This window comes from Alligator sinensis, unplaced genomic scaffold (assembly GCF_000455745.1).
Source record: "Alligator sinensis unplaced genomic scaffold, ASM45574v1 scaffold1115_1, whole genome shotgun sequence".
In the NCBI taxonomy this organism is placed as follows: Eukaryota; Metazoa; Chordata; order Crocodylia; family Alligatoridae; genus Alligator; species Alligator sinensis.
In genome coordinates, this window is record NW_005842317.1 from 495,804 (window position 1) to 509,104 (window position 13,301).

Consider the following 13,301-nt stretch of genomic DNA (forward strand, 5'->3'; position numbering starts at 1 on the left):
GGGGGTGTCGTCACGTATCCCCAGATTTCTGTGTCCACACTGGGACACAGGGCTGAAGCCTGGCCAGACTAGCACTGAGCAGAAGCCACCTCCATGGCCCAGCAACTGGGACCTGGTGCAGGATGGTGAAGTGGACCAGGGAAGCTTGGTGCCGTCACAGCCACAAGCATTGCACCACCATGGCTGCCCAGGTGAGGCGCCCCCTGCCTGCCTGGCAGCAGCAAGGAGGTGGGGGGGCACAACTCCACACCACCTCACTTTGGCGTGGCTGGTCCTGAGCTCCCAGTGGCAGCACATTCTCTCTCCCTGCTGCTGCCAGGTGAGCAGAGGGTACATTTACCTTGGCAGCTATGGCAGTATAGAGCTCCCTCCCACGATGGGTCCTGCCTGCTGGGCTCCTACCCAATACTGGTCCAGCCAGGCTGCAGCCCCATGCCCCACTGTGGATGCAGAAATCTGGGATGGGGGAAGGACACGTGTCCCCACATGCCCCCCCAACCCATCGCTTATGTCCACAACCCCCCTGCCCCATAACACTGGGGGGCTGGGGCCTGGGGGCAGCAGGTCAGAAGTGAGGAATACCAGCAGGGCCACATTGTTACAGGTTGGGAGCTCTGATTTTCCATGATAATAAAACACACAAACACTCAAACACCAAAATATATAGTCTTTTCAAATTTATTTTATTATGTCTGAGGCACTAGATGACTTCCAAATTGCTTTAAATTTGTAAATATATCAATAGAACATTGTGTTCAGCTGATACCTACCCACACACACATATTAGTGGCATTTCATTTTAACCATAGAAAAGAAAGATTTGGGGGTTTTTAAATCAGAAGTTTGGATTTTTATCAGAGAATTTTGATGTTTTAAAACAGAGAAAATCAGGATCCCTTGCTTATAGCCTTCTTTCCAGAGATCGAGATTAATAAAAACACATTGAAGCAACTTTTCCAAAGGAGGCACTTGTGCACCAGATCTGAGATGATCTCTAACCATCTCTGAGATGTAGAAGGCAAAGTAAGAGAAGTGCTCAAAGACCTCCAAAGTCTTTCCCTGAATGGTAATTTGAGGAGTGGGATCACATCTATGGTCTGGAGCAGGTTGATAGAGGACTTTAGTCTTCTCAATATTGAGAGAGACTCTAAATTCAGTAGGCTTCTGTAGTCTGGAGGTTTTCCTCAGTGTGCACAAGGATGGCACAGTCATCAGCATAGTGAAGGTCAAGGATGGTTGTTTTGAATACTTTGGTCTGAGTGAAAATGTCCAAGTTGATAAGCACTCCTCCGTTCAGTATTCAATGGCAATTCCAGAAAGGAAACAGTTATTAAATGAAGACCAGGATGACATTAAAAAAACAGAGAACAGAATTGGGGTGATGTTGCTTGACCCCAGTTTGGATGATAAATGAATCTCTCTGATCTGCTCCAAAGAATGGTCTCACTCATCCGATCTTTGAGAAGCCTCTGGACCTTGATGCATTTTTCAGAGTAATTAAATGTGGTCAGTACTTTCCACAGGGCTTCACAATTGACGGTGTCAAAGGCCTTAGCAAGGTTAATGAACGCCAAAGTGCATTTTTTACCTTCTAACCTACTCACCAATAGACAGCTCAGCCCAGATAGTTATTGCACAAATCACTCAACGTACAGATTTACCCTCCACTTTCCTAGCAGATATGTACAAAAGATCAAGCATAAAGGAACAATAAATTAAGATGCCTAGAACAACAAAGTAAAACTATGAAAAAGGCTGAATTTTCATTCTGTAGACTACAGGCAGACATGAGTAGTTATTCTACGAGGTGCATACCTGCCACGTTCCTTTTGCAGACCATGTTAGGTGAGAGTACTTTTTAAGGGGGTTATCTAAGCAAATATTCCAAAATCCAAGCAAGGCTAAGAATTTAATGCACCTACAGAAATAACATAATCCAACCTGCAGACCAAGCTTTGTCACAGTCATTCCAATTTGTGTGTTCACCCAAAATATAAAAGCCAGAAGGAACTTTTGTTTTAGAAACCAAGACTATACAGATATCTCACCCAATCTAAGTGAAGTCTGGTGGATTGAAGCTATTTGGGGAGCTCTTGGACTCTGCTAATGGAAAAACTTAGATCAAAAGGAACTGAAGTTGCCAAAGAACATAAGACAACTCCAGCCCAAGTTTCCTACTCTTTATCTAACAGCTGGTTCCAAGAGCCAAAACAGAAAATTCAGAGGCTAATATTAGTAAATTGGTCGCTTAAAGGACATGAGAAAAAATGTTATCACCCTTGGTTCTTTTGAAATCAGCAAAACAGTGAAAGCCTGCTATTCCAATCCGCTCTTACTAGTTCCTCAGTGTATCAGGCTCCCTGTCACCAAATGCCACTAAAGCCACAGTTCTGCAGGCTGTAGGTTGCCAAAACCTGCTTTAAGTGATCAAAAGGTGCTTTCCTTTTTATTTTTTAAATAGTTTATTTATAGTTTTATTTTTAGAAGTACCCTTTCACATTATTACAGCACCCAATAGTTTTTTATACCAATTTAGGAATAAAGCTTTTCTGCAAAAATTTCCTCCTAGTAGTCCTGACAGATGGGTCCTTCCTAGTAGCAACTAGTGGACATTTCTATTTCAACAACTTGAGACACAACAAGATGGCTATACTAGTCCAATTAAAACACACAATAAAATGTCTGTAAAAATGCAATAAAACTTCATTTCTGATTCCCGTACAGTAACATCTCCTGGTGTCCTCCAAAACTGAAGCACCATCACAGAAACAGCAAGACTGCACCTGTCCTGATGAGTTACAATATAAACAGAGAAGACAGCAAGAGGAAAAAGATTAATTGGCTTGACTAGAGCCACAGTAGGTCAGTGCAAAGAGAGAAAAAGAACCTCTCTCGACTCTCAGCCCAGTTTCCTATTCACTAGACTGTAATGACACACTGTAATGGCACCCTGCAATGGTTTTAAGAGCTGTTTAAGTGGCTCTAGAAAGCAGGGCTGCCCTCTATGGTGGTACCACGATGTGGGCAAAAATTATATGAAGTCATTCAACATCAATGTAGAAACCTGGGAGAAGTGCACAGACTCCTATCTAATCTGGAGGGAACAACTGGCACTAGCTACAGCACAACATGAAGCAGCTTTGATCCAGGGGATAGAAGCAAAGCAAGAAAAAAAGCAGCATGAACTCCAACTCAGACAACATATAGATCTGTAAAACTTGTAACAAGCTGTGTCGCTCTCGAATTGGGCCCGTCAGCCACAAACAGATTCATCAGGCATCTGACTAGACCTCTTATGTGTACACCATGAACCAGAGGATTGACAGTTGCCTACTAAACTGCTCAGATTCTTCTGTAGCAGAGAAGACAGTGAAAATTCATCACTGGATCCTCCTCCTTCAAAGATGCTTGGAGGGTCCAACTTCCTAGGTCTCCAGATTTTAAGATGTACTAGACAAGTGAATACCTAAAACCTAGTCAACTCCAACTGGTATCTCATCCCATTCCCATAAATAAATTAAGAGGCTGTGACATAGATGTTTACACGGTCCAGTGGGTGGCAAATTGACTTAGCAGTCACACCCAGAGAGTGGTAGTAGATGGGTCGGTATCGACTTGGAAGGATGTGGGTAGTGGGGTCCCACAGGGTTCAGTCCTTGGACCTGTACTCTTCAATATCTTCATCAGTGACTTGGATGTGGGCGTGAAGTGTACTCTGTCCAAGTTTGCAGACTGTACTAAATTGTGGGGTGAAGTGCACACTCCAGAGGGTACGGAAAGATCTGGTGAACAGAGGCAGACCTGGACAGGTTAGAAAACGGGCAGTACACAATAGGATGCAGTACAACAAGGACAAATGCAGAGTGCTGCACCTAGGGAGCAAAAATATCCAGCACACCTACTGGCTGGGAAGTGACCCTCTCAGCAGCACAGAAGGGGAAAGAGATCTCAGCGTCGTAGCGGACTCCAAGATGAACATGAGTTGTCAGTGTGACAAAATCATCAGCAAAGCTAACTGCACTTTATCATGCATTAGCAGATGCATGACAAATAGATCCAAGGAGGTTGTACTTCCCCTCTATGTGGCACTGGTCAGACCGCAGCTGGAGTACTGCGTCCAGTTTTGGGTGCTGTACTTCAAGAAGGATGTTGATAGACTCGAGAGGGTCCAGAGGAGGGCCACTCGTATGGTTAGGGGCTTACAGGACAAGCCCTACGAGGAGAGACTGAGGGACTTGGACCTCTTCACAGCCTCCGCAAGAGATGGTTGAGAGGTGATTTTGTGGCCATCTACAAATCCATTGTGGGGATGCAGCAAGGGATTGCAGATGCTCTGTTCAACAGGGCACCTCTTGGGGTAACAAGGAACAATGGTCACAAACTGACAGAGCAGATTTAGGCTAGATGTCAGGAAGAACGTCTTCACAGTAAGGGTGGCCAAAATTTGGAACGGGCTTCCAAGGGAGGTGGTGCTCTCCCCAATTTGGTGGTCTCTTTAAGAGAAGGCTGGATAGGCATCTGGCTGGGGTTATCTGACCCCACCGCTCTTTCCTGCCCAGGGCTGGGGGTCAGACTCAATAACCTGTTGAGGTCCCTTCCAACCCTAACATCTGTGAATCTATGGTCACAGGGTCCTTCCCTAGCAGGCACAAGTTGTTTTTTTTCTTAACTAGAGTGGGAAGTAGCCCAATTCCCTGTAGTTTATTGCAAATTGTGCTACTTTCCCTGTAAGCTTGAAAAGCACAGAAGAGTCCTGCCCAGCTGACTTGTCCATCCTGACCAGTTTCATAAAGCCAGAACCAAAGCAGTGAAGAAGGTAAAGTGGAGTACAGAACAGAGAATATTCCTCCTTTGGAGTTCCTGACCCTGTCCCAAAGCCTACCAGACAGGAGCTCTGGGACCTGGTTTCTTTAAATAAAGGATGAAATGCCCTGATGCTGACAACAGCTATTTACTAAAACATTAAATAAAATTATTACCATTCACCAGCAAATATATAGTTGACTCCTAGTCAGAAACTTGTCATTTTGATTTTAATTTAATTTTCAATATCTCATTTCAGCAACAGATTTGCCTAAGCAAATGTTCAGGCCTTAGTTTAAAAAAAATGCTTTTTCTGGCCCACCATGATTTTACTGGATTGACTATGACAGTATCATTCTTTATACTGCAAGACTTTGAGCAATGTTAAGTCTTTGCATCTTTCTTGCTAAGCATGACTCAAGCCCCCCCCCCAAAATCTTCAGATTCAAGCTTTACTTTTTCTATAACAGCTATATCAAGAAGAAACAAGTAAAAAAAAACTCCAGTTAGTCACTTTATATTGAAAGGACAACCAGGTGACCAGGTCAGCTCACCTAGGAAAGGTTAAAAAGGAAAACAATCAGAATTAATTTAAAACAAACCTTGCCAACAGGAACATTCTTAACGTCTTCTACAAACACAACTTCCCTAAGAGACCACTGTTCTTCGTTCACTTTCTCCTCTTCTTTTGGAGCAGGAGTAGACCGTCTTCGTTCTGAAACAAAAGAGTACGTACCAAGAAAATTAAGGCTTGAAATTAGGTGTGCACTGATAGAGATTTTTGGGGCCGATACCAACAGCCAATACTTAAGAAGGCATATCAGCCAATACCAATCTGATTTCTGATACAGCTGCCTCCAGCTGTTAAGTCCAGTGTGGTGGAAAGGGAGAGGAGATCAACACCCCTCCACCCCCCCGAGGCAGTGAAGGAGGGGGAGACAGAGCCATGGGTCATTGGGGGGGAGGGGGGGAGCAGGCAGCAGCTCCTGCCACTGCTTGCACCCCGGGAGGGCGTGTCCCCCATATCTGCACAGGGCAGGGCAGGCTGCACCTGGAGCTCTTCTCAGCACGGGCTGGGCTCGGAGTACGCGACAGCGGCACTGGGAGGATGCTGCAACCACCCTAAATTTCACCACTACTCTGCTCCCAGCGCTGCCACCACCAACTGCAGACTCAGCTCTTCCCAGCGCGAGTGAAGGTGGGACATTGAACCGGCAGCCCAGGCAGCTGAAGGCAGCAGCGCTGGGAGTGGAGTGGCAGCAAAATTTGGGGTGAATGCAACATTCTCCCAGTGCCACCGGCACCCACTCCAAGCCCAGCCCCTGCCAAGAAGAGCCCTGCACAGCCCTGGCTACAGCCTGCCCCACCCCATGCAGATCCAAGGGCACATGCCCTCCCCTGGTGCAAGCAGCAGCAGGAGCTCCCTCCCTCCACCCCGCCCACCCAAGCTGCAGCTCCACCCACCCCCACCCAGGCAGCGCCTGCCCCTGCCCCCTCCCTCACTGCGGGGGGGGGGAGGAGGGAGGGGGTGTTGATCTGCCCCCTTCCACTACACCTGACTTACCATCTGGAGGCAGCTCTCCATGCTGCTGGCTGTGCTCCTCACTGCCCGAGTGCTGCGCTGCAGCTGCACTCAGCACAGGCATTTATTGGCCAAATTATCAGCCCAATAGGGTCAATATCTGATACAACCAGTTTTCTTTATCTCAGTACCAATCCAATATTGGACTGATGTATCAGTGCACCTCTACTTGAAATATTAAATCTTACAGTGCACTATGCACCTCTGCAAATGTGTCTAAATACTAAAATTGAATATCAAAGCAAGTTCACTCTGTGTGATTTTAAAACTGCCTAAAATCAGAGTTCACTAATAATAATCAGCAATTCTACTTGATGGGTTTGGTATTAAAAATACCAAACTAGTAAATCTGTTCTATGATCAACAAAACTAGATAAACATTAGCTTTATGAAAGACTAAAGAGAAAAATATCTATTAAAGCAACAACTTCCTTAGCCACGTGTTTAATACATACATTACATTGAGTATTAATGTACAAAAAATGTTCTTGTAATATATTAAGATAATTGTGCTAAAGTAACTAAAAACTCTGACTTTAGTACAAGAACTTTTATTCAGTTGTGTTAAAAATGTAGTCCATTTTATGACAGCCCTGCAAGAAATTCTTTACTAGCCTAGGATAAGTAATATTTTTGATAGGTGATAATGCTACCACAGCAAAGATGGAAAACTGATTTTGTACCTGGGTTTGTAAAATGTTCCTGGAAGTGCAACAAGGTTATCGTAGAAATCTCTGTTTTTAAAAACAGGTGCTTAGCTACATTATTAAAAGGAAAAAAGCCTTTAATATGGTCAAGTTAATATGAATTAATGGTTCTCAAATTGTAGGTACATGTACAAATGTAAGCATTGAGGCCAAAAATTAGGCTAATTTATAGTTTTAGTATCAGAATAAGAATTCCTGTAACTGGTGGGGGAGGGGAGGAGACAAAGGCTGAATAGGATGCCCAGGGGAGGGGAGGGGGGGAAGGGCGGCAGCAAATCGGGGCAACCATCCTGAGCCCCATGCTTTGGGGGGCTCCACTACCCCCACCTTCTTCAGGTCTGGGGCCTGAGAGATCGGAATGGGGACGGAGCCCCACAAGGGCCAACTTGCCTCCAAAAAAACAAGTTCCCCCTGTTCCCTTTTCCCCCTCCCATTCTAAAAACAGCTCGAGGCTGGGAGGCAGCAAAAACACAAGTTACAGAAGACATTCTGTTTTAAAATGCCTTCACCTGACCCTTCATGCAATGAAGGTTCAAATTTTGACCAGATCGGCCATTTTTGAAGCTGTCTACAGTTGTGTATTTGTGTTCAGTCACGGCTACAGGCTGCTTTCTGTGACCAGATCGGGCAAAAACTGGCACTTCCATCTGCACCCTTGAGTTTTAATCTAGTACATTACGTCTTAAACATCTATTAACTGTTGAAACAGGCAACAAAAATAGCTCTCCAATACATACACAGTGCTGAACTTTTAAATGGTTAGACCTGCGTACATTCACATGTGTACATTCACATATCCATGGGAGAAGGTTCTCAGTAAAATGCTAATCTAACTGGAAGCTTGCCCGTTTTCAAGTTCAGCTATATGTGCAAAATACATACAATTCTGTTAATTTTGGCATAAAGTATGTTTCTACACTCTTGCATAAATCAGAAGTGGCTGAATAGAGTTTAGTCAGTTTTTTAAAACCGAATCACCTCAAGGCTAGAATCAAGCTAAATTACTTTAAGATGCGTTAACCATGAATCCAAATTTATAAATGAAAAAGCCAATAAAGCTTTAAACTCTAGGCTTCCTATCAAAATGCATATCTTGTGAAAAAGGCATTAACTATCATGGTTTCATAGTTGGTAGGGTCAGAAGGGACCTGAGCAGATCATCAAGTCTGCCCCCCTGCCATGGGCAGGAAAGAATTCCAGGGTCAAATGACTCTGGCTAGGTGATTATCTAGCCTCCTTTTGAAGTTCCCCAAGGTAGGAGTGAGTACCACTTCCCTTGGAAGTTGGTTCTAGATCCTAGCCACCCTGACGGTGAAGTAGCACCTCCTGATGTCTAGCCTGAACCTACTCTCATTCAACTTGTGGCCGTTATTCCTAGTTACTCCAGGTAGCTCTTGGGGGAACAGGGCCTCTCCCATTCCCCACTGGTCCCCCCCGATTAGTTTATAGACAGCCACGAGATCCCCTCTCAGTCTTCTCTTGTGGAGGCTGAACAGGTTCAGGTCCCATAACCTCTCCTCGTAGGGCCTGCCCTGGCTGCCCCCGACCATGCAAGTGGCCCTCCTCTGGACCCTCTCGATGCTGTCCGCATCCCTCTTGAAGTGCAGCGCCCAGAACTGGACACAGTACTCCAACTGTGGCCTGACCAGTGTCGCGTAGAGGGGGAGGATCACCTCCTTGGACCTGCTTGTGATGCATCTTTCTATCAGTCTAGAACATCCACTGGGGCTAAAATTTACTGATACACCCAGAACCAAGCTTCCATTTAACACTGGAAATGCTCAGCTCTTGCCATCAGCAGATGAAAGATTATTGTGATTTTTTTTAAAGAGAACTGCAGCTCATAGGGAAGAGGTAGAATTCATATAAATTCATCAGAAAGCTATATTTTTCGAAGACTTCTGTAGTTATTACTCATAAGAGACATCTATCTACTTCCACCATTTATTGTTTTAATGGATTTGTGAAAAACATTTTCAATACTAGATAGATATAACACTTCCACATATTGGATACACATCTTGTGTTGCTGCAGTATCTAACATTCAATTATTCTTAAACAACTGTGTAGTCTCTATAACTTACTATATGGCATTGATGCACTGCTTGCAATTGAGGATGCATCACTACAAGTAGACGCTGGGGATGGTGGTGGGCCCATTTCAGTTTTCACTGGCTCCTGTTTGCTTTCCGGCCTAAGATTTAAAAAATGTAGTTATATTTATGAAAAAGAAACAGTAAAATGTGACACCTATTCCTTGGTTTAGCTAAAGGGTATCCTTGGGCTTGCTTTACCAAATTAGAAGTGGCGCGTTTTATTTTGTAATTTATGCCACAACTGAAAAAAACAATTCTTTTGCAAACACTTTAAAGAGAGGATTCCTAGAGTAGAACAGCAGAAGTCATAACCATTACAAAACTATGCTTTTATTTTTCAACCCATCCCATAACCGTAACTACCAGATAACTCATGCAGAGATTCTCAGCCAAGGTAACCATGAAATCCTTTTTTAAGGGTGCTGTGGGATATCACATGACATTAGAACTGTTACATGTGCAAACACATACACAAGATTCAAGATATAAAAATCAGATATTTCAAAGAAGAATCCACAATGTCAAAAAACATTTTGACCCGTTGTGGTTTTTCCAAGTTCTTCGCAACAGAATAATTGCTAAATTATTTTTCTGGTGTCAAAAATAAAAAAAAGATCAAAAAAACTAAGACCTGGCATTTTCAGAGGAGTGCCTTGACTCTAATGAGGTTGAGAACCACTGCTCTAATATCCAAATAATACCGTGTTCTCTACTCAAGATCTGGTTGAGCAACTTTCCAGCGAAGAGCATAAATCTCACATTTCAGAATTTTTAACACATCCCCAAATGTGCATTTATGGGAGGCTGGTGGTACAATTCATTTTACAAAAGGATCTGCAACTCAGATAATGGATGATGGCTGCAACCCTCTCTATGGAAAAGCTATGTAACAGATCTTTCAAATGTGATTAGTTCCATAAATGGAGCAATTCCCGGTTAATTAAGATTTTTTTTTTTTAAAGTCTTCCAAGCATAGTTTTACTATCACTACAAAATGATGGAGTAGGCATAACAGTTTCAACCAGTTAATTCTACTGCGTAAACTTTCATAGCTCTAGACTTCTATGATATACTTGCAATACAGGATTTAAAAGTAAATTTAAGTTTAATTCAAATTGAATAAACACTGCAGATTTCACCACCCCCTCTCATACTCAGGCAAAATTTGGCCAATTCAATTTTTCCCCTCTTTTAGTCTGAATATAATTTTATCAACCAGATGCTCATTGTAAACGGAATCACCTCTTTTGTACCGTTTTCCTACTCCCTCTATTTATTGTGTAATAATGTCAAATCATTAACAAAATGCAAGAGTAGCTAGTATGCATGCTTTAGTAAAAATACTTATTACTAATCTTTGATCTAGCATACAGAGAACTGCATTTACTGCACCATCCACATAATAAATCTAACTGCATGATATTCAGCCAACAGTGAAATGGAAACTATAGCTATACATATGGTGACACGTGTACTAGATTTTTCAGGGTTTATAATTGATGTATTTAACACACTCAGGTCAACTATATAGCCTCTCAAAATAGGGTTATAAATGGGCATTTCTCTCTCAAATTGTGTTATAACTTTGCTAAAAAATAGCCAATGTTACAGAAACCTACTATACATCAATCTGTTAAATGTATATGCAGATATGCTGCAATTTCAGTCCACCCCAGTAATAATGTGTCATTCCCATTTGAGAAATTAAATATATTCTTAAATCATATATTTTATGAAACAGTCATTCATAAAAAGTCACCATCCTGGAAATTCTCTCATCCGGAATGCTTTTTTATTTAGTTTATTGACAGTTTTCCCATGCTGAATCCTACCTCCTGGGCTGTAGAGGTGGCTCCTGCCCAGAGCTGGTCCAGCCTAGCTGTAGCCCCACACTCTGTTGTGGGTGCAGAAATCTGGGTGGGGCACAAGCTTCCTCTCCTCACCAGCCCCAACCAGGATGCCACCTGTGCCTACACCCCCATACCTTCCCTATACCAGGGACCTGAAGGCAGGGGGCAGCAGGGCTGGAGTGAAGGGCACCTGCAGAGCTGGGGGCACTGTGGCAGGGCACCGGCATATCAGGGAAAGACAGCCACCGCTATACCCACACATCCTGGGTCAGTGAAGGAGACAGGGGAATCTTTGATTTTCCACAGTAATAAAAACCAGAATCAAATGCCAAAATATGCAGGTATTTAGAATTTATTTCGTTATAATGGATTGAGAGACTGACTGATAGGCTTCTAAATTGTTTTAAAATTGTAAACTTATCAATAATACATGTATTAGTTGAACACAGTGTTTATGCAGTCGTATTTCATTTTAAAATCACAGAAAAACATGGATGAGGGAGAGGGGAGGTTTATCAGAGAATTTAGGATTTTTTTTAAATAGAGAAAACCAGGATCCATGGTTATCACTAAATCTGACCATCATGAAGTAAGAGAATAATGTGTCATATGAAAAGTACATACTTTAGGAAGAATAACAGTGCTGCATATTCACTGCCCTTTTTAAAACTTACTTTAGGAAATTGTTTAGCCAAACCTGAAGCTAACTCAATTACCTATTAGATGCCAACTTTCCTCAAAAAATCCCAGCAAGAACTGAGAGGAAATCAATTCTACATAATTTAGCAAGTACAAAATTTTACTGTAAAATGCACTGAGGCTGTGCCACAGCACAGCTTCATAGGTATGCAGAGTCTAAAAAAATCGTATGGTACCAGAAGCAAGTACCATGTCACTAAAAACATCTGAAAAAGTGAACAAGGAACAGGAAAAGTGTGACAATTGTCTAATGACCAATAAATAAGTGGGTTACTGTTTCCTCTCCAGGAACTGAGGCAAATTTTATCTAAAAATGGGCACAGACTATAAATGGTACTCTTCAATATATCATTATGGATGTCTACCTAATCATAGTCCACAACCACCTTTGATAGGGCTTGTCTAGAGGAAAGCTCAACTACAACTGCATGGATGCTAACACCTATTCCTTTTGCATAGGTCAGTGGGATAGTTCACACAATGTACCAGAGAAGACTGGAATCTCCCAATCTGCCCTATGGAAGTCTGTTTACAATATTTCCCAGGTTTTTTTTAATAGCAAATTTTAATACTAAAGTTTTTTTTAAATGGCAATACAATAGCCCATCTGCCTGACTAATCGAATCTCTACGGTTGGTAGCTCCTCCTTTAAATTTGGCTACCTGGACAGCCTGAGTCTTATCCATTTTATGTACCGTCAATTTAATTCAATAACTCAATGTCACCCATTTATTACCTCTAAAATAGTTCATTTTACCCACTAGTTATTTCCCAGGTAATTTCCATCAGGGGCTATGGACAAACATTCAAAAAGCCAGAGCCTGAATTGATTCCATCTTTGCAGGTTAGACTAACCTGCCTAGGTTAAACCATTTTGCAAGTACATAAACATTCCCTCTGGACTGAGGAAATGCAGGCACATGCCCACAATGGTTCAGACTAGAAGTGCGGCGGCGGCATGGCTAGGCCCTGGCAGGGGACACTGATTCAGGAGTGGTTTAAATCCCCACCCTGCTTCCAGTCCCAGGCTTTTCCCCACTTGCTGCCAGACCCCTGCCCTCAGCTAGTAAGCTTGACGCAAAGGGACGGTGTGCACTGCATACATCTGTTGATGATACTAAGCTTTTCAATCTCCTTCTCCCTGTTTCTTTATACTGTCTGCAGCAAAACTGACAGGCAAAGGCCAGCAGAAAACTGGTAACACAGCATTTAGCAGCCCATCAAGAAAACAAAAGTCCCTCTCATTAGTTCAAGCTCTTCTTAAACAGCTTTTTCCAAGGAAGGAATAGAGGGACATTATCAGCTGACCTGTCGATTACCTCCAAAAAGGCCTAAGCAGACACTGTAGTGTTTGCCTTTGTCCTGTCCCAGTGAAAATGGAGACGCACGCACACACCTCTGAGCATTAGCTAGCATACCACATATCTGGGGTCTGTTTTATGGGAGACGGGAGGGGAGGATCCCTGCTTGAGCAGCAAGTGGCGAGGGGAGTTCAGACAGAAGCTGCTGTGCCTGCAGTCTCTGCCAGAGCTCTGGCTAGGGAGCAGAGGGGCGGGGCCAGCC

At 43.1% G+C, this 13,301-nt stretch overlaps 1 protein-coding gene across 1 annotated transcript in view; it reads right to left on the minus strand.

The window, feature by feature from the left end:
• The window catches only part of UBR5 (ubiquitin protein ligase E3 component n-recognin 5), a 140,873-nt gene that overhangs the window by 63,026 nt on the left and 64,546 nt on the right, over window positions 1-13,301 (minus strand). Inside the window, exons 15-16 of the mRNA XM_025209929.1 lie at window positions 9,178-9,287; window positions 5,406-5,518 (exon numbers count right to left, since the gene is read on the minus strand). Coding sequence (XP_025065714.1) covers window positions 5,406-5,518; window positions 9,178-9,287 — 223 coding nt within the window. The remainder of the gene's footprint in view (window positions 1-5,405; window positions 5,519-9,177; window positions 9,288-13,301) is intronic.